We start from the raw sequence: 22,546 nt of genomic DNA, 5'->3' as shown, positions 1-22,546 counted from the left end.
CACTTTGGACACATGTAACCTGGCCACGTGCAAACAGTGTGATCTGGTGCCCCATAATGACATGGGAATCGATTTCCCCGTGCATAATATTCCTGCTGCATCTTTAACAGAGATAGATAGGTGCACAAGCCCAAAGGAAACTGGACTAGAGATATTCATGGGGACAATTGTAATAACAGCCACACAGAGCTACAGGGCACATTATTGGCACGGGCAAGAAAATATCGAGGAAGGACAAGCCCAGCAAACAGTTCGTTACATCACGCAAAGTTCCCAGCATCATTGTTAAACAAGCCTACAGAAGTGACAAGGTTCCATATTGTTTGCAGGTGTTACTTCTTACTGTGCTGCTGACTGCTGGAGAAGGACTTCTTTCCCCAGAAACGAGCTGCTGACGGTCTGCCTCCATAAAGGAGCAACCAGGACGCTGAAGCGTTGCTCAAGCGGCGCAACAGTGACATGAGCAGCATGCGCGAAGCGCGTTGCCATCACTCCGTCAAACGGCAGAACGGCTGATGGCAAAGGGAGGACCGTCTGGTGTGGAGCTCAGAGGCCTATGAAGATCCATTTGGAGCCAGGACTGCAGAAAGAGTCTCAAGTGCAGTCGGAGCATAACAGGGTTTGGGACTCCACCATGGTGGAGGCTGCAGTTTGCGTTAACCAACATGCATGCAACCATAGGAACTCTAAGACAGGCTCTGGGTTACCTAAAACGGATGGTCATATTCAGAAAATAACAAACATTTTTTCCCGAACACTACCAACCATCTTTGTAATGGCTCTTATGGTCCCACTGTAGGTAAACTTCTGACTGCCTCCCTGGCGCGTCTGGTTTGAAACTTAGTGAATCCATCATTATGTCTCTCAATGCTGAGGTGGAGGGCAGGCCTGGTCTTGTATCCCGGGGAGGCCTACATTCTATGGTTTCGGCCCCTACAATCCCTGTGCAAGCTGGGACTCAAACACTAAACAATTGACTGTTATGTTCCATCATGAGGTAACAACCACTGCAATTGAGAACCAGTGGTCCTGGAACCCCACAAATGAACTCAAATGAACTCAACGTTGATAGAGGTGACTGCAGCGTGTCCATCGGATAAAGGTGTAAGCTTGTCCAGCTTTTCCTGAAAACCGTCTTACCAGCAAATCTATCGACTACAACAACGGACGCGTTAAATTGAGGGGGGGGGATCTGATGAGTGCCCCGATCGTAGTTTTGCAGATAACTCTGTCTCCCACCATTAAACTCCAGGCACTTGTTTTCCTACTCTCCTCGTTGGTTAAACAGAACAAGCGGACTCCTCAATTGATAAACGAGCATACTTTTATGTTACATGCCATTTGGGCATTAAACCCTTCACATCTAATGTTGCATCAATTGAGTGCAATTCGTTCAAGCCGGACGTAGAGGAAGTCAATCCTACGGCACCAAGCACAGAGAGAAGTGATAATCTTGAGGATACCAATCCTGAAGTCGGGCGATGAAATGCTCTGTGTGTATCTACTAATGATAATGAGGCAGCAAATGTGCCCAGGGGTCAAGATGATGGCTGGATCCCTGTGGGTAATAATCGCATGAAAAAGAGAAGACTAACACGCAAAAAGCAAAAAAGGAAAAATGCTAAAATGACTGCAAACAAGGGTGCCTCGGAATCTCCCTCGCATGTACCTGCCTGTGGCACTCTAGAGAAGAAAGTACCACCTATTTCGACAGCATCATTGAAACTACCAACGGCCATCAACTGTTCTGCTCGGAAGGAGCGATCGAAGACCTGTATTGACGTGACAGCCCTAAACAGCCTGTTACTCTCCCAGTGCCACTCCCGCCTCCCTCAAGAACACATTGATAGAAGGAACAAGTTTCAATCTCTAAGAGGAGGGGGACCGCAAGTACAACATCGGTTAATGAGGGCATCAAAACCACCAACATTAGAATATTCCTCAATGGTAGAATTGTCAACCATTGGCCTCACTGGAGGTCTTAGGCATTGAAGGCTCTTCTGATTTTGAAGGGCTCGATCATCTCCTCAGAGAAAGACGTGGACCACTGTTGTGAGCATAGAGCTCCTAGTGGTCCACAAGCTAAAAGGTCCTCGAATGTAAACACTGAGCTTTACATTGAGGATAGAGCTAGCCAGGGAGGGCTCACAGGTCGACTACAGGGCATTGCCCATGTTGAATGATCCAAATGTGGCAAGTCGAATTGTAAAAATAAAAAGCCATTTTTTGCTTGCCAGCCCAATGCACGTTGAATAGACATGTAGACTATTGTAGATATTTTTCATTTAAGTGTCCCCTTACGTCTTATAGTCTCGGATGATTTTCTGCTTGTTGAAAAACCCGAGAATGTTGTAAGTCTACCACAATTGTCCACTGTCAGACAGAGACGGGTGTGGCTATGATCATGTCACATCAAAGCCATTTTATGAGGCTGAGATATGAATTATCAAGGGGGCAATGGATCACCCATCCTGTGTGTCTTCGTGGCTCCCCCCGTCAGACCAATTCGGCAATAGCAATAAGCCACGAGTGGATGGAACATTGACGATTGCGATTTCCCAGGCGGGCATTCGTCATGCTTATTTTAAAAACCACGTAACCAGCACTCAAACTGAGCTCTTTTGAAAGGAGGACTGGCCATGGCTAGCAGGCACCCTTCCACAGCACATCCTCAGCCGACCCCAGCAATAAGAACAGTACTATTATTTCATGGAACACCAGAGGCCAGTCCCATTATGGGAAAGGGGAAGGCTTGGGTGCCTTGCTGGAGGATTGTGCTGTGATAGGGATGCAGGAAACTTGGGCTACAGGACCCAAAGTGTTTTATTGGAGGAATACCATTTTTTATCTGGCTACTAAAGGTGTTCAGGAGAGGCCTAAGGGTGGGCACATACTGTGTGTTACAAATTCTTGATCCATTGTTAAACTTGGTGTAGATTGTGAGTTTCTTCTAGTCGGCATCATTACTGGATCCTTATCTGGAAATGGGGAGAAGGACCTATGAATAAATCTTTATGATACTCCCGGCCACGGTACAACAGCGGCCATTATGGATGCCCTCCTTAAAATCTGTGGCACTGACTTCACCACTATGGAGACACCGATTAAAGGGCAACTTAAATTCTAAATTACTGCCCGTGGCATCAAATGATTTAGACGAACAATTGGATATCCCTCCTGGATTGCTGAGGGAAATCACCCATAATATTAAGGGTGCTGTTGCCTCAGGTTCCTTCAGGGCTTCAATCTCACAATGTTGATCGGTTGGACTGTAGGAGACAAACCTGGAGCTTTTACTACAGTGAGTCATAGGAACAGCTCCAGTATAGATGATATCTTTGTTTCTACTAGAGGTTTCCATCAAGTTTTTAGCTTGGAGGTGACTCCACTTAAGGAAAGTAATTGTTATCCCCTAATTTTAAGATGTGTACCTAAAGCCACTAGAGAAGTTAAAGATCATGTAGGAAGCAATGGCGTTAAACAATGTAGGGAACTGAATTAAATGCTCTCGAGGACTCTTAATGACTTCATATTAACTCGTGGTCCAGAATGTGTCCGAATTGCTCCAATGTACACCCAGACCGAGTTGCCTTTCTGCCCGAACATTGGATTGGATCAGGGTGCCCAGAATGAGAGACCAGGTTCAATCACCTGATTCTACAATCAATGAAGCTTTGCTTTCCCCCAAAACCTCTAGTTAGTGGCAGATGTCATGACTCATTTCAACATGGTTTACAGAAACACAAACATATGTTCGGTCAGAGGATCCGGTCCAAAGAAAGCAGCATTAGGTGCTCTTTTAGAGAATTGATGCACGCCGATTTTACCTCCACAGTGATCTCTCTCCGTTCAAATGGAAGTGAACAGGGCTATAGAACGTGGCATCATAATTTGCAGAGTACCCAACGCCTTGAACGGTGGCAGGAATTCTTTAAGATCTGTGGCACCATGATTCACAGAGATTTTGGCACTGTGCCAATGGCCCGCATCTGCAGGGTCGCTTGCTGAGTGGTACTTCAGCGGAGGCTTGGACTCGGTTTATAAACATTTCTTTGGGAAATGCACTTAACACTGACGTATGGCAGCGAAACCTACCTGCCAGTGGGAGGGGAACTTTACTGAGACTGATCTGGCCAACCTTATCCAGGGAAAAGTCTAGAGCCCCAGGCCCTTATGGTTTGTGCAATTCTCTTATGAAGTTAAACCCACTTCTATGGAGTAGAATTCTGTTACCAGCATATAAACGTATCTGCTTGACCAACAGTATTCCTGCATCCTGGCAAAAGAGCACTCTCGTCCCGATTTGCAAATGCCATGAGGTGCATGACCCAAATAACGATTGCATTGTGGCAATGCTTGATGCGTCTTCTAAACTGTTTGCCAGACTTCTCCTGTGGGACCTTACGGATTGGGTTAGGGAGACATCTTATTTACCCTTTAATAAGACTGGGATTCGGAAGTCTTACTCCACTGTGGATAACATTGCTGCACTGGTTGCGGTGATCGAGGGAGCCTGGAGTCTATCGGGCCAAGATATTTACGTGGCGTTCATCGACTTAAGTGTATCCTACGATACTGTGAACAGAGATTTACCGTAGAGGAAGTTTCAGCGGGGAGGCATCCCAATGGGTTTATTCAATTTGATTACACTTCTGCATCACAATACGACTGTAAAAGTTAAATTGGATTCGGAAAGCCATCTTACTGACAGCGTTTCTACGCGAGATGGGTTGAAACAAGGGTGTATTCTTGCCCCGCTATTCTTTAATCTTTACTACTTGGCTGATCTGACCGATTATTTCCAAGAAGCAGAGATCCGTCTGCCCAAGTGAGTGGGGGAGGGGGATAAAAACATCTTGGCTGGGCTATGCATACGATATTGTGCTTTGGTATGATACACTGTGTGGACTTCAGTGTTTACTTGACAAGCTGGACTGATATGCTGCCAGACACAACCTTAAGATCAATACTGCTAAATCTAAAACAATGTTTTTTAGAAAACCAGGAAAAAAGAAGGCATCTGGGTATTCCTGGAAACTGAAGGACTGTATTATGGAGTGCATCTCTGAATATAAATTCTTAGGGATATTGCTTAATCAACACCGTACGTGGCGAGCTCAGCTTGATCACTTGGAAACTGTGGCCAAACAGCAGACTGGAAGCACTAAGTTACTTGCTAAGCATCATGCTGGCCTTTTCTATGGAGGCTATTATAAGGGTATTTAAAGCCAAAATGATTGCTAAGCTGCTGAAATATGGGCAAAGGCCAGAGTGAAAGAACTGGAAAAAAATAGCTGCCCATTGCCTAACCTCATTGCTCAATCTCCCTGCAAATGTGCCTATTGAGTACCTCAGACATGAATGTCATGTTAATTCTATGGACTTTCTTCTGAGGGGCAAAAGAATCAGATACTATTGGAGATTGGCTAAGGTGGAAGATCATTCCCTCCTCAATTATCTGGCAGGCGAGGCCTTCAAGATGAAGGGCCTCTCCGCTAGCACTGCACTTTCTTCTATGGTAATGGAGACTTCTTTATGGAGCAGTAGACTGAGTTTTGACACTACTAGGATATCTGCAAGTAAATTGAACAATATCTTGAGGGCAGAACTTACCTCTGTTGACAGACATCAGAACCTGGTGAATCTGGGAACAACAAAACGTGCTTCAATCTTCCCACTGGAGGACCACTCTCCCGTAAACACTTTACCAACCTAACACCTTGATTCAGAATGAATATATAAGAATCACATTCAACCTGGTTATAACCTGGGACGTGCTGGTGCTAGAGTGGGAGCAGATTTTGCAAACAGAACATATTGGAATCTGCAAAACCTCTTGTGGTCTCTTGTGATGCCTTCAAAGTGCACAGACTCAGGACACCTAGGGGGTGGGCAAGCGTGTAATAGCGATATCTGATGAAAATGCCCTTTGGGAAATCGCTACCTCTCCGATTGACCATTTTACATGATCTGCTGTAAACATGAAAGCATGTTTGAAGGCTATTAATTGTTATCATTGAACAGGGGAGTGTGATTGTGAGCGTGTGGGCTTGTGGCTCGGATCCTGTAAGAGAGGTAAAGCAGATATGATGTCCATCTTCTCGTTTCTTGGCACTTCTCATATTGTATTTGAATGCATTCTTTTTTGTATGGTACTATGCTCTTGCCTCATGCCAATAAAGAAAAGTTTTTTTTTTAAAGTCATTGTTTTTGACACACATATATATATATATAAAATCAATAACAAATAAATAAATAAATATGATTTCTTTAGACAGAGATAGTTCTAAGACAAAGATAGTTCTAAAAGTATAACCTGCGACAGTCTGGGCAGAGATGTTGCATTCTGGCCTCCAGGACCTGCAGATGTATGGTAGGCATGGTCAGAGCGCTATCCGGGCCCCAGATTCCTTTAACTCGGCAGGGATTAAGGGCTTACACTAATAGCATTTTGTGCTTAAACTGACAATAAAGCATTAAGAACAGATGCTCTCCCAAAGTAGGGCTCTCCCGGAAAGCAGGGCTGTGTTGCTATTTGTCTTGGATTTCAGAGGAATGCGCAGTTGCCTTGGGTGCCAATCAAGCCATCAATTAGTGCCCCAGAGTGGGACTTGGTACCATTTTAAAATCTCTTATTGATGTATTTTGTAAGTAAAGAAAAGCATGCTTTATTTCCAGGAGAAAATGCTAATTGTGTTTATTTCTTCAGCAAGAAAGTGGAGGTATACCCATAAAAGAGAAATGGCTTCTGCTACTGTGGTTCAGTGAAAGAAACAGAGGAAGATTGAAATGGCAAGGAAGGTCCCAGGCTTTCTTCAAAATGGGCTACATTGCCCCGATAATGTGCATTGTTTTTCCACAATTAAATTATTCCCGTTTTTGTGATATGTTGCCTTTGTGAAGCATCACCCTGGAGCTGAGGTACCTCGATGGTATGGCGGCGGCCAGCAACATTAGGGGGCGGGTGGGATTGGTTACAGGAAAGAGGCCTCAGAAGTACTTAGCACGCCGTACAGCATGGCCAGGTACACCGTTTTACTGAACAACTAAGCGCGCCCTGTAACCTTTATGGTAAATCAATATATAGACGAGCACTGTGCATGTGTGCCGTAAAACCCAAGCGCAGACTGTTAATTCACAGCCTCACATGCCAATTCTACAAGGATCCCATTTACTGAACGACGACTACTACACTGACCTATTTCAGTCCAGGCTGCAGAACAGCACGAAGGGGAGTCTCGTTTAAGGCAGCGGAGGCCTAAGGTGCAACCAGGGTGTCCGGCTCCTGCAATATATGTTAATAACAATAATATTAGTAGCAGATTGTTATGCAGCGCTTCATGCAAGATTCCTCCCGATTCTAGGCACTATTGTAATGGGTATTATTATTAACCAATTTAACAATATTGGTCTCTCATCAGGGGAATTTCTGGTGCGAAAGAACAATATGTGCCCATGATTTTTTGTGAACTTCCTCGTGTACATGAACGACGTGTCAAATGTGATCACAATGGATGACCCACTGACCTGCTCTTTAATGAGTCCACTGTGAAATAGCTCTATTCTCTCTTTGGTTGAGACCCTTGTTGTAGATTTCTCTCCCAACTCATTCTGATACCCTCGTTTAATGAATCATCCTTACATTGTGTTAACAACAATCAGTGGTCCAGATAAGAATTTAAGGTAAAAGTGTTTTACTCCTTACTCTTTGTAAATAAATAAATAAATACATAAATACAAAATACAAGCAGACTTGGTCTACTCGCCTGCCAAATACTGCCACAAGGAAGACTATGGATGACACGTCCGTGGTTCTCTTTTTCAAAGGTGAGAGTTTTCTGGACTCCCCTTTATTACCAAATATCCACTTTTTGGACTCTCTGCGATATTGTCTGTGGGAGGTGGGGGGTTTAATGTTGCCCCAGGTTTGTAGGTTTTCCTACATGGTGCCTTTCTGCAGATGCCATGAACCTTTTCTGCTCCCACCAGCGTGCCCATTTACAACCGTAACTTTTGGGTTCATCTCATCAGGCTCTGGTTAGTCAGGGTAATGTTCTCTAGCTGCCACTTGCAGTGTAGTTCACAAGTTAAACTCAATGTTCCTATAGGGTGTCAATGAAATAAACAACCAAAGGTTCTAGCATAATTGGAAGGGGTTTCCTTTCCCCTATGTTTCTTAGTTCTTTCACAGTTCACAGTCTCATAAGCGCCAACAGGGTCTTCACTTCCTCTCAGCCTTTCCACCACTTTCAAATATATTGTAAGGATTTCGTATCAAGAGATTGTCTTTTCTTCTTCTTACAATCTCTTCCTTCCAAGGGACTTGTTTTCTCCTCCTGGTGGTTTCACACATTTGCAAGGATTCTTTACGTTTAGCTCGTGCTTGTTTTCAGCACAGTGGTTTAAATGTTTAACTCAAAGACGCCAAGAAAGTATTTCAATCCTCTTGGTCTTTCAACTAATTTTAAATAATTGGAAATAGTTTTCCTTGTGGAGAGATAACCCTCCTCTCTTGGTAGGAAGAGTTTCTCTCTCTCCAAGTTCCCAACAAAAGAAAAAGAGACCAAGAAGTTGCTCCTTCCCTGCTTGGTCTTTTCAGTCCTTCGGAAGACTTGCTTTCTTTCCTGGTTTCTGTTAAACACAGTTCAGGGGTGAGTCTCCAGACTCAAACAAATTGGAATGGTGTACTCTCCTGCCGGGACTTGGTTTAGACTTGACTACTTGAATATTGGGTATGGGTCCCATACTCCCATTTAAATTTCCTGGTATACTCTCCTGCCTGGACTTTGTCAATGTTGTAACACTGTTTTATGTTCATATTAATTTCTATTTGCGTATTGGGTCTTTGCCCGCCTTTCTTTCATAACTTCATGTGCATCATAGGTTCCCCAGCTCCCCTGCTCGTGTTCTCCCATGCTTTACAGTTACTTTCAATTGGCGTGCTGTGTAAGCCTCGAAGCGCCGCAGTGCCCCAATCTCCCTGTGTGGGCTCACCGGTACCTCTTAGCTGCTTCAGCGTTCACTGCGCTCTGTGAGTTGCCCAGCAGTAAGCTTCATCTTTTGCCCAGCGTCGCATAGGCTCCCCAGTCCTTGCACTGCAGCAGATCTCCCAGTAGAGCGTCTCTTGCTCCTTACTTAATCGCAGCAGACCTCCGGTCTCGGAGTCTCCTCTTCCAACACTGCCACAATCTTACCTGCTCTCCGGTCTGCTCTGCGTCCCTCCGGTTTCCCAACCGGCCTTTGGTATTGTGTATCCCCATCTTCCCGGCTTGTCAGGTTTTTTAAAGTTCCAGGCATTGGTCAGCTGTTAGGAACAACTATCCTTCACTGTGCGGTTCTCGGCAGGGATTATCTTCATTACTGGGGCCCTCTTCCTCGCCCCAGTAGGCCCATAGGAACAAGTATGTGTTTGTCTATGGTTTTTAACAGGAAGTTCCTTATTACAATATGCCATACATAGCTGGGAAGGCAATGCCGGATGACTATTATTCCTCACAAGGAGGTGGGGGTATGACAGGTCTTCATCTAGTGAGCCATCTTCACCCCACGAGGTTGGTCTCCCCTATATGGTCCTCCCACAGAAAGCCACCTCCAGGGTTGGAGTCAGGTAACCAGAATAAAAAGTGTCTAGTTTTACATGGGGACACCTGGGGTGAAGTGAATACTACTTCATATGTAATACATTTATTTAATCATTGTGAAAAATACTGAATAAACATGAAGTGCTCATAATTCTTTCTGTGGTGCTCTTCTCTTATATTTATAGATTGTGTGCAGAAACCAATGCTGATACATTTCGTACAGAAACATCAATCTTCTGGGTAGGTCCTGCATTTCTCCTTTGGAGGAGATTTCTGCATCTTGAACCTGAACTCACCTATTCTTCCAGATTTTGAACCTTGTGGTCAGAGATTCTTTTCCATTCAATTTAGTATGACATACAGATGTCTCTTGTATGTTGTAAATACTAGAAACCAACCTTCTCAGGTGTATGTTGACCGAAATATATGGAAGTCTCCTGGTTGGGGAGCAACCTCATTCACAAAGGGACACATGGATTTTTACCTCCCACAGGGTCTAGTGACTACTTCACCAGATTTGGCACATCTCCCTTGTCTCAGGGGATGTCACACTGACTGCCCTACAAATATGTGAGAGTTGGTTAAGTATAGTATTTGGAGTACACGATACGGGGGTTATGTTATGTTATGTTATAAAAACTTAGTAAAGCGCAAGTACACCCGAAGGTATCTTGGCGCTAGTTGCTGAGGATAATAGAGGACCAGAAAGGCCTGACAATACCAAAAGAAAGGGCGTCTTAAAAGAGAGTAGTTTTCAGCAATCAATGGAATGGTTGCCCGAAGAGCAATAGGCAACTTATTCCAGGATTTAGCAGCAGCCAACGAGAAGGCGCGGCCTCCCATACGTGACAGACGGAAGTGGGGGATAGTAAGAAGACACGCAGAATGAGAACGCAGCAAACGGGATGGAGTGTAGTGGACAAACTTAGTTTGAAGATACTCAGCGCCCACGCCATAAAAGGCGCGATGCACCAAACATAGTGATTTAAACAAGATCCGGCGGGCCACCGGAAGCCAATGGAGTTTCTTAAGCAGAGGAGAGATGTGGGATCCAAAGGGAGGGCGAAGTATAGAACGAACGGCGGCATTTTGCAGCAGTTGAAGCCTTTGGATCAGATAGCGAGGCTGGGCCAGATAAAGAGAGTTACAATAATCAAGCGTGCTGAGGACCAAGGCTGCCACTACAGTTGCCTGGCATTCAACAGGAATAAAAGGAAGTACTTTCCGTCAAATGCAGAGTTTAAAATGCCCGACACTACAGACACTAGCCACCTGATTATCAAGAGACAAAGATGAAGAGATTTTAACATCAAGGTTACGGACTGATTGAACTGGAAGGGGGAAGAGGACCAAGGCTCGATGGCCAGAATTGCGTGGTCCAATACAGAAGGGGAGAAGAGGTACCCACAACCAGGACCTCAGTCTTACTGCCATTCAGTTTTAACCAATTAGTCATCATCCAGTGCCCCAATTCCTCCAGACAATTCCTGAGACGGGCAGCAGTCTCAGCTTGCGTGAGGTCCAGGCGGACAAGAATCTGAGTGTCGTCCGCATAAGAATAATAGCGGAAACCGTGTGAATGAATGAGAAGCAGAAGGGATCTAATATAAATGTTGAAAAGAATAGGAGAGAGTGCCGAACCCTGAGGGACACCACAAAGAAGTGTAGCCAACTTAGAGCGAAAAGGAGGAAGAGAAATAGACATAGCGCTCAGACAGAAAAGATGTGAACCAGTCCAGGACCCGGCCAGAAAGACCAGCGTTGGAAAGGCGAGAAAGCAAGATGGAATGAACGACGGTGCAGAAAGCAGCCGACAAATCCAAGAGTAGGACTGCTCCGACACCACCCTCATCCACCAGGCATACCAGGTATTCAAGCACCGAGTTCAGGACAGATTCAGTACCCCTCCCGGGCGGAAACCAGACTGAAACAGATCGAAGAAATGGGAAGACTCAAGAAAGTTAGAGAGAAGAGGGGACACCAAAGCCTCCATCAACTTCATAAGAAAAGGAAGAAGTGAGATAGGGCGATAATTAGACAGCAGGGCGATAATTAGACAGCACGTCTGGATCAAGAGACGGCTTCTTAAGGAGGGGGACCACAAGGGTGTGCTTAAGAGAGGGAGGAATAAGCCCAGTGGAAAAGGAAATATTCACAGCAGTAGTGATATGCTCGATAATGTCAGCAGATACCTCCTTTAAAAGAATAAGAGGTATAGAGGGTTAAGAGGTGTTGGGTTGAAGTGGCCATACCACGTTCTCCTGAGATGTTCTTATCGATCCCCAGAGGGGGAGGTCTCTCACCATGAGATCCTGCCACTGAATACTACCCCTAGGTGGGACTATCGGGTAGCGGCCTCACCACCCTGGCCTCTTGGGAAGGGGCTCCCCCTTGGGAAGAAGTGACAACATCCCAGGATTCCTCACAATAGGTATGCAGTAGATATGCAGCCGTTTCTTTAGGCACAATTGCGGATTACTTCAAAGTTGAAAAATAATATCCATGGGATGTGTGAGACATTTATTTTCAACCATCCACAAACATGTTATTGTGGATGTTGGCAATGCCCTTCTGGTGACTGTGACTACCCGGATGCCCGGATGTGTCCTACATGCTGCAGCACGACTCTCCAAAAGACTCCACAAATCCGACCACATCAACCTGACCCTCATTGAACTGCACTAGCTTCTGCTGCAGGCACATATCTTCCTGATGCATCCTCTACAAGGTTGTCACCCTGAAGTCCCCAAACTACCTCACTGATAAACTCAGCATCTCTGGACATCTATGATCCACCAGAAGTAAGGACATGTGCAAACTTGAATTCTGGTGGAACTAGAAGACCGGGCCTGTCAGTGTACGCCTCCAGACTCTGGAACCTCCTCCCAGTCAACACGAGACTAACCTTCTCACTTATAAATTTCAAGAACGAGCTCAAGACCCTCCTCTTCAAGGAATGACTCCTTCCCTTGCATGTCGGTTCAAACCCCACCTAACCTGAGACAAGTGACCTGCTCATTTATGTTTCCCCACTTGCTGCTTGCAGAGCCCTTCCTGACAAATCATCCACCCTACCTCTCAACCCTTTTACCTCCCTGCTCACTTGTATCTCTGCCTCCCTCACTGTATATTTCTCACCCATTACTTGTATAGTGCTCTGCTGCTTCCTGAAGCTATGTCCATGCTCAATAAATAATCTCCAAATAATAATAATATTGTTAATGAGTCTTGTTCTCACTGTTCTTTGGCTACATACGACCAGTTATGTGGGGCCTTAATCGCACATTTTACAGCAAAACACCTGGACTAATCTAATCCAAGCACGAAAGATTGCCCCATAAACTCCCTCCAAAAAAATAAGTGCCCATAGTATTAATTTCAAAGATATAGCTAATAATACAAGGATGCTGACACCAACACCATCAGTTTCTTCTTGTCGGACATTGAGAAGCAGGATCAGAACAGTACTGAGAAGGCCCCGGGCCCTCAAAAATGCATGACATGTAAAAGGGCTCATGAGCTGGAACGGGAATGAGGTTCAGTTCTTGGCCTCACAATTGTTTAACCTGCTAAGAGACTGTTTCTCCTCCAGCCAGAGGGACACAGCATTACATATGCACGTACAGAGTGTTCATACCCCATGGTGGGGCGGAGGGTTTTACAGTACTGTGACATGGGTGCTCCCACTCAATGGAAAGGGTGGCAGAATTCAGGGGTCACAGGTAGCTCTTAGCCATGGAGCTCCTGAGACTCAGATTTGGTCTTGACATTGGAGTTGAGTGTGTGGGATGTATTGACCCACTCCGCTATGCTATGTGGCATCACCCTGCCAGTTATGGTGAAAGAAACGGCAACAATGGTGGAAAAATTCTTGTGCGTGCCAAAAACCTAAAAAACCTACAAAAACTGTGTGCTTCAGCACACAAAAAGAGGAATGCACAACCTGCCACCCATGGTGCGTGTGCGGTGGAATAGAGCACACCTGGCAGAAAATGTGCCAGTGGGCTCCATGACCAGCAAACAGAGTGTAGAGAGGGAAGCAGCACTTTGCAAGTGAAACCCCAAAATGTGCCTACAAATGACATTTGCTTTGTTGCTAAAAACTCCAAAATGCCTATTGCACACCACTTCTCAACATTCAAAATCTTGCCTGGTGCTAAAATTCATGTATCTAATGAAGCATTGTGGAACATACAAAGTCCTAATATGAAGAGAAAATCATTCTTCAGACAAACTGGATTGTCTGAAAACTGACAGCCTCTGCCAAAATCTGGGTGCAGTACCCTGGGCTACCTGAATGACAGCTGTCAGAGAAGTTACTGATGAAACTTTAAAGTGAGCTAAAACTAAAAGTCTGCTGGACTAGCAAACATTAAAAGGATTGTTGCCAAAAAGGAATACAGATTTTAGTTGTGCTTTTGATCCCACAAATTTTAAGGCTAAGGAAGTAATGTATTTATGTTTGATGCAAAAATGTGGTTTGGCTGTATTTAAGAAGTTAATTAGCCTGGCTGAGCTTCAAGAAGTGGAAAAGCAGGTTTTTTTCTCCTAGGAGGAGGGCCTTCCTCTCAGCAGAAACTCACTGGGAGGTTCTAATAGCGGGTTAGAACAGACTATTGTCTACAGACAGAAAGAGAAGGAACAATGACAAGCCTTTCAGCCCAGGAAGTGGAGGTGTGAAGGTGATTGTAAAATCTCCTAGAAGGAGCTTCCCCCAAGGAGGGGGATGCACTGGACTCCCAGGAGAGACACAGGGGTGGAGCCAAGCGACCATCTGCTGTTAAGAATGAACAATTTTAAATGACTCCTAACGTGTTATTCAAAGTGGTGAAAAATATATAAAGGACAGAGTTGTTAATCTAAATTTTGGCTGCACGTGTGAAGAGGCAGTAGAACTGTGACATGTTCTGGGCAGGAATGGCAATATATGTGGCTTTATACAAAATGTATTAAGGTTACAATTGTGAAAATGTACACGCACATCCCTATGTTAAACACACACATTTGTGGAAATTTGCATACAATTTGGAAATTGTGTTCATAGCAAAAAGGACAACATTCTGTAGAAAGTTGAGCCAAGATCCCACCGCTGCAGGGTTTTGAGGAATAGTTGCCACATAAAATATGGCATCTTTGTTTGTGATTTGTATAAAGGTGACCAATGTAGAAATGTGCATTTAGTATCAAATCCAATTTTGAGACCAGTGGCTAAAGGGAGGTCTCTGAGGACTGTAAAGCAAACCATAAAATATGACATCATCCAGCCTTGATCCAATCACTCAAATTGCAAGGAGGAGATGAAGTTTTGATCCTATCCAAGCTCACAGGGACAAGCTTAGCTAAACCGGCCCATACACCCACTTTGTGATGTCATTTTAGAGCATAAATAGAGACAGCTGACAGCACATAGGGACTCACAGATCCACTCACTTTCTTGATTCCGGCGAAGTACTCTGATCCAGCATTCTACATCCAGCTTTCACATCCTTCCAGATCCAGATGCCAAGACTCTTGCCAGCAATAGAGAGCTATTGATTTCTGCAAGGCCTAATCCTCAAACTTATTTCCAAACCCCCAGAGAAGTGTTGTGGGATGAGAAGGCCTTGTGAACCAGTATCCTGAAAATCTCTGGCTTGCCACCACTAGGCTTGCCTGAGGAACTCGCTATCCATCTGATTAAAATACCCACAGACTAGGAGGGCAGATCCTGTGCAAATCCGGTGACTGGCCTAGCTGATCCAGTCCCGTGCCTGATGTGCTGTTCTTCCTAGACCAGATCAAATCTATGACCAGAACTGACGCTCCAATCTAATAACTTATTTTGTAAGTATTAATAGGAAGAAAAGTGACCCTAATATCTCTGCACAGTCTTATCCCAATCTCAATTCATCCTATCTGTGAATTCAGAATCATAGTGTTGTCAGTACCTTTCTTGTGCTGATTTTTCTCATTTGTTTTATAAAATCATAAGTCATTAATGATTTTGAGTAAGACAAGTAAATCCCAGAACGGAAACTAGAGTATCACACATGAAGGGTTACGCTGGCCACGTAACTGGAAATTCATGCGTGACATTCTCTTTTTCATAGTCATAATCTAGTGGAATCAATAGCATCTTTCATTTTCAAAGTGCATTTCCATTTTGCATTCTCAATGCGATTCTCCCGTTTTAGCAAAAATCGCGCAAGGAAAAGTTTGCTGCGATTCTGAAATCTGAAAGGCTTTACAAGTGTGAAATAGCTTTAAAGTGTTTTTTACTTGGACTTTGAGATTTCAAATGCTTTCTTTGGACTAAATCATTGTTTGTGACTGTGTGCAACTGTTCAAAGCGGCTCCCATAGGAATTTATAACAATGCAAGTACTTTTGTCCTCATTTGGTGTTTTTGCTCAGTCAATTCTAAAGACAATTTTAAAGCCATTCTGACAGCTGAAAAGTCAATTCCGTTTTTCTCTTGTGTTTGAAGGGGGGAGGTGGGACTGATATTCTGTTTGAATTTTGGTATTCCTGAATACCTGCTCTATCCTCCCATCTTTTTACATTGCCTATTGGGGGTTGAGGGGTGTTGCACAGGGAACCTCTAACCATAGTGCCATCTGTCCAAACCAACACAAAAGTATTCTTTTCGGTGCTGCATATGTTTTTGGTGCTCATTACTTGATTCCTAGTGTATTAAAAGATATTATTCTGTGTTCTGTTACTCCATTGTTGATTGTTGTTTACCTATTAAAATATACTGTGATTACATTTAAAATACATAAATAAATATTTACCTTTGCAAACTAGCCTAATTCCTGGTTCAGTGTGACAGGGGGGGATTTCAGGAGAAGGGTGTGATATGAGTGGTATATCGTTCAGAATATTGAACTTATAGGCAAAAATAAGTAAGGGCTTCAGTTGCGCACTACATGCTGGGCGAGACTTGGGTGTATGCCGGATTGAAATCACTTACAAGTGGACAAAGGTAGATTTTGGCAGTGGAGTTCAGAGGACACAGGTAGCAGGGTCCGAAATTGTGGGGAGGAATTTAGCTCCTGCTTCTACCCTAGGAGAGCTGGTTTAGCTTAAAAACATTACCAGCAGCTACTTCTGTCTCCCCAGGCCAACCGATGCCTTAAAAACACGATTATGTGACATCAACCTTGAGCGTATGAGAACATACATAAAGAGGAATTAGGGCACACCTATGACACATTTAAAGATAATGGATCACACATTATTGGCTAGAAACCTCAAGTGTGCATCTCATGTGGAAGTTAGATTTGGAGTGAGCTGTGCACTCGCTCCTGGTTCCCCAGCATTGGCTCCGGCCTACAGGGGGATACCCGGTGCCCAGCAGCTGCTTTTATATCTGGCTTATCGACTCCTAATTGAGAACCGTGAAGTAGGTATTGCACTCATTCCTGAAGATGGCTCAAGATTCCTAATCATTGTGAACAGAAGGTAGCAGAGTATTCTACGATTACATCTCAGAGTTTTTGTGGGCAATGTTTAATTCCTTGGAAAGTGGAATAAGGTACAGGGTCAGTGGAGGCATTTGTGCACCAGATAAATCAGAGGTATGGAACTGCATAAGCATGTGTGGTGGAACAGCGCATAGCAGCTCGCCGTTAAACTCATCGGACAGAGTTTTGATCCAGAAGTGTAAGGCTGGAGAAAAAACATGTGAAAAACGAGCAGCCAGGGGAGATAGGGAGACGGATGTAACTGGTGGTCCTTCCAGAGTGCAGAACTTTCAATTTTCTGTAAAAATAGAGATCCCAGTCTTCTCCCTGGCATAGTGTGTCTTATCATCGTGTCAATCAGTGTACAGAATTACAGTCAATAAAATGTCCCTAAGAGGTTCCATTGGAGAAAAAAGGCGCGCAAAATCCTCTTTCCATGGTTACAGCCAACACAATGAGCACTCAATCACAGCTGGAAACATAAAAAAAAGACCTCACTGGCAGTGTCGCAGTCTCGAATGTACGTCGCCTCCGTGGAATCTGAAGGCAGTTGCACCCCTACTGAGCTTTTTTACCCAAAATGGACCACTCGCAAAAAATGTTTCAACTAAATTGCACTCCAGGAGAGATCGCTGCCAATCGCAAGCCTTTTAGTCCTTTCAGATTGGACGGCACGTGAAGTGCAGCTACCGTCGTGGTAGGGACAAAGCCACAGGCTTCTCCGGGCCAACACAACAGTGGCCACTTAGGCTCGGGGCTCTTAGGTTGACAGAGCACGCTGGCCCGTACACTAACGGCTTCGGCTCAACAATAGTGCATCGCCAAGCCGCCTTCACTCGTCCCTTCACAGCTGGTTTTCCATTTGACCCATAATCTTCTTGATTTCTACAACTGTGGGTTCTAATCCTGGACGGACCTCCCGCCCACCGGGGAACTTAATTGAGGGGGCTTGGGGGGGGGAATTGCCTCAACTGAAAGCTGCTCATTTTTGTGAAAATGTATATCACACTGGAAGGGTATTTCTAAGTGCCAGTAAATAAATGAGTCATTGTAACTATATGGCTTGAGTGAGTAATTAAGAATGTGCAAGACTAGAAGCAAAGGTTTGTTATTCATCAGTTTCCTGGAACAAAAGGAGAAGATGGAAGAGGAAGTAAAAAGAGCAAAATTAGACACAATATGAGCAACATACAAATCAGAGCCACCCGAGCAGACCGCGGAATTGACCAGATACAACTATTCCTTGAAAACAAGTTGTGCAAACTTTTTTTGCATCCACTTTTGCACCCAACAGGAAACCTGCTCAGGCACACATTGCTCAGAAGACCCTGAATTCACAATATAACGACAGATATTTTTGAGCTAGTGCTTGATAGTGTTTTTAATGAAGCACTTTGAACGGCAGATGTAACCGTTACCTAATCAATATTGCACATTGTATCAGCCACATAAGGATCAAAGGCAGGTTAGGCCCTGCCAGGTGTCTCAAACCGATGAGGGCCTTATAGACGGAATGTTGCCTGTCTCTCCACTGATGGCTAGTTACTCCGACAAGACTGTGCAGCACATAATGGGGAATCTGGAGAACAAAGAAGGGGATCAGGCCACGTTCCACTGTCCAAAAGGAAAATGTGACCATCAGGGGGGATGTGTGATGAATCAATTCCGGGGCACCAGTGGCCCATGGATGAATATCGGTTTCTGAACCATCTATCAGACCCAACCCTCTAGTACATCAGACGGGATCCGAACAGATTGGAATACAAGAAAATTATAAACCTCCATGTCCTATTTTAGTAACGTGGATGGAACAGCAGGCTTATCTCCGCAAGGTTGTGCATCGTTGTTTAGTTGCAACACAGAGAAAATACAATTACCCAATGATAAACAGGGCTGTTCAGTCATGGTTGTATACAAATATCTACTTTGTTATTATCACAACACACTGTTCTAGCAACACAACGAAATACAATCCACCCTGTAAAGGAATGCAGAGGACAGACCGTTTCAAAGAAGGAAAAGGGATGCACTCCGGATACCGACAGAGGGTAATGGATATGGTTAATAACCACAACAGTTTAAGGTTTCTTGGCTTCAGCACAAAGGGAGCAATGAGTCTTAAAATGTCTCTAGGGTATTTCTGAGAAGGACCAGGAGGACAGAACCACAATGTACCTTGTGGCATAGGTGTTCTTGGTGCTTGACAGGGTCGAGTCGGCTTCAGTGCACTTTGCAGGCTTCTGTGACAGAGTTCAAGATGTGAGTCAGCTGTGGGATCAGGTGGCAAGACGGTTCGGGGAACGAAGCTGGACGAACAGCTGCAGGCTGGCCTACACAGCGGTCCTGGGTCAGGAATTGTTGTCTCAGTGATGGTTGGCAGTTCTGAAACATTGGTCAAGACGTCACAGATGTCTTTAAGGGACTGTGGCGTAACAACGGTCAGCAATGCAGTCGGTTGCAGCTCGAGGATCTCGACTGACTCTAAAATCTCCTTTAAGGCAAACATTGGTCAATGCTCATTGAGGCCCCGCTCCAAGCTTCTTAACTGGGCTTGTGTTGTCCTATAAGGCGGGCTGCCCAAAGCTGAGCAGTGTGTTACAGGGCAGCTGCTTTTTCCTTGGTTTCAGGTTTAGAGACCTACCGGCACTTCCCACCTAGGAACACTGCTGCAGAGCCTAGCAGGGCATGCTATGTGCTGGCTGAGTACCGATTCTGGAGTGGCTCGTGGGTCCTTTGGATTCAGAATCTGTGTCTGTTCCTTGCGGGATGTTTTGGGGAGGTATCTTGCTTCCCTCTTTGGAGGTCCTGGCCTTCCTTCACTGGAAGAAGATGCAAGGCAGACTGTACCTTCAACCAGGGTCCAATCAGGAGGAGTTCATGCTAATCCTTTCAAAGTCTTCAGATGATAGGCCAAAAGAGAGGCTCAGCCCCCTTTAAAGGCAAATGAGCCACAGTGATTGGTGCAGGCCAAGTCTGACTTAATGAGCCAATCCTGAGGTACCAACCATCTACTGCACATGTGCGGAACCAGAGTGATTTGCAACAGAAAAGGTAAAGGGGTGAAAACATGTGATACCAAGTCCCACCCTTCTTCCTGTCTGTTGTGGATCAAAGAGTCTCTCAGGTAAATTGAGCTATATGTGGTTCCTGATTAAAGCAGCATGTCTCCCTTGAAGCTGTGCAAGACCAGACTCTCTGGCTCTTGCAAACCACATTCTCGTATCTTTGAATGGGGTCCACCTGCGGGGTGGACTACTGTAAACATGCAGTCCCAGATATGACATTCACCGTCATCGATACTGGGGGCGGGAGCTGGCTTCAGGTTGACACAGTTGCACTTGAAAGGTTGTTTGGGTTTCCTGTCTCCTTTGTAAACCTCTGCAGCCAGTTTGAAGTACACTCAATTTCTATGATAATTGCTGTCAACAGCTGCGGGGCCCAACAAAAGAGCAGGGCAGATCCATGGAGCTTTTGTTAGTTAATCAGTCTGGCAAAGGTAAGGGGATGCTTGGTCCTCCCCCTTTCCCGAGATGAGAGGGTGTACTCCTGGTTGTCATATGCCAACTAAATATGACAGGGTGGACAATACCTGTAAGCTGTGTACACCTGGACTACACGAGTCTATGTGTTTGTCATACTGTGAGCATAGGAAAATGTCTGTGGATTAGCCACGCACATTTTCCTGAGGGGTGTCTACCATTATTTCATGTAATACAAAATGTCATAAAAGCCCAGGCGAGCGCTCACCCACCTTACGGATGGTCGAATTACTCACAGGATGCCCTCTTAGGAGAACCATGACCGATCTTAATATCCTAGATTAAGACATATTTTTACACTATGTGCAAGAAGAGGGCAAGTAATTTGACAATAAATCGTCCTTCCGTCGATGATGGCCTGCGGGGTGCATGGTTCAAGTGCGCCATATCAATTAATGGGTAGAGTGGGAGTAACAGAAATAACTGATCGTTTCTTGTTGATGTGCTAAAATGTAAGTCCCCTAGGCCACCTGTATTCCACTCTGCATCTGTAAACTTTAGGGCAACATAAATCCCAACAGGCGGGACTCTGTGGGGAAAGGCTTTCCAATTTTGTGAATTCCAGAACTGGTGTTGCTAAAGTAGGCTCGAACAATACTTGGGAAGCAGAAGACAACAACAAACTGGAAATTCTTGATGGACATTACAATAGTTATTGATGGGAAAGGTCTCCCACCTGGAACGTTTGGTAGATCATCATTACAAGGCTTCAATTAAAACCCAAATGAGAGAACGTGTTCATCAGTAATTTGATGCTGACAAAGAAAGAAAGTCTCTGCTCAGGGGGGCAAACGACTAATATGCTGGAAGCATGTTCAATGGTGTCGGCCGTCTACATAGACTAGATTGACCATTCATTTAGAGCCAAGCATGCTCAGTTACCCAGCGGATGAGAAAAATATATTATCCAACACATTTCAACCATCATACAAGCCATTGTCAAGGCAATTAAGACAAAAGTGGGTAGTTCATGTTCTAGCAAAGTTTAACAGTCATGGCCACACATTTATTTCCGATGATGTGACAATGGTGCTTGTATGACAACACACATCTCAATAAAATGCTCCATGGAGTCCCTTTTTAACTCTACATTTCTATCATGCTAAGTTCCGATGAAGTGGTGGCTGAGTGACCTCAGGCAGAATGTGGGATTTTCCGAAAAGATGGTGACCACAAACCTGTCCTTGGGCTCCCTAACAAGCTGGTCTCCTAAAAGCTGCCTTTCCGTGAAAGATACAATTCCCATGAGCTCACCCACCTCTTCAGGGATAGCCATTTCTCGATCAGTATCCTTTCACTCATTTCAGGCTGCCAACCGTTTCTGAATGATACATTATCTGAAATGTGCCAGGGCTTACCCATTGTTGTTCATACTCCAGCGATCTTCCTCTCTCCTCGTCTTCCTCATACAAAGGAAAGCCCTCTCTCCGGGCCTGATGGTACTCCTTCCGTAGCTGCTGGATTCGATCTGCATTACCAGCGGATTGTCGAATACTAAAAATAAAAAAAAGGCTCATAAGTAGAGGTAACAAGTAGCTATGTGGATAGGTAGACCTCGGTGTGGCTTAACTCTCAACGCAAATGCACTAAATTATTCCTATGCATCACACCTAAGAAAACACTGAAGCACAATCATCATTCTCATACACTTGGCCTATGCCCTCCTTTACCTAGCCCACCAGATGATTGACATAGGTAGCAAAAAAACTAGGTAAAAAAACACGCTCTTTTTAAAATGTGTCTCAATAGGCTGGTGATGTGTGTACGTCTCTCAACCAAGGTGCCCTTGAACGACTCTCCATGTTCTTTACATTCGCTGTTCCCAGGATGGACAAAAGGTTAATTTGAAAGAACCTAGATGTGGTGCCTGTGCATTGAAAATCTGAAGAAGTCATTGTGATGGAGTACTAGAGTTAATACCATGAGCAACAAATACTAAACCAGCACAGACATTTGTAAAGATTCATCTCTGACATTCCTAC

General features: G+C 44.6%; 1 protein-coding gene across 3 annotated transcripts in view; it reads right to left on the bottom strand.

Moving 5' to 3' along the window:
• The window catches only part of PARD3B (par-3 family cell polarity regulator beta), a 2,582,324-nt gene that overhangs the window by 340,602 nt on the left and 2,219,176 nt on the right, over window positions 1–22,546 (bottom strand). For all 3 annotated transcript variants that reach the window (XM_069615556.1, XM_069615558.1, XM_069615557.1), the window contains exon 21: window positions 21,923–22,058. In XM_069615556.1, the coding sequence (XP_069471657.1) occupies window positions 21,923–22,058 (136 nt within the window). The remainder of the gene's footprint in view (window positions 1–21,922; window positions 22,059–22,546) is intronic.

Source organism: Ambystoma mexicanum, chromosome 9 (assembly GCF_040938575.1).
Source record: "Ambystoma mexicanum isolate Mex_15411 chromosome 9, UKY_AmexF1_1, whole genome shotgun sequence".
Classification (NCBI taxonomy): Eukaryota; Metazoa; Chordata; class Amphibia; order Caudata; family Ambystomatidae; genus Ambystoma; species Ambystoma mexicanum.
This window is presented reverse-complemented; position numbering and strand designations above follow the sequence as displayed.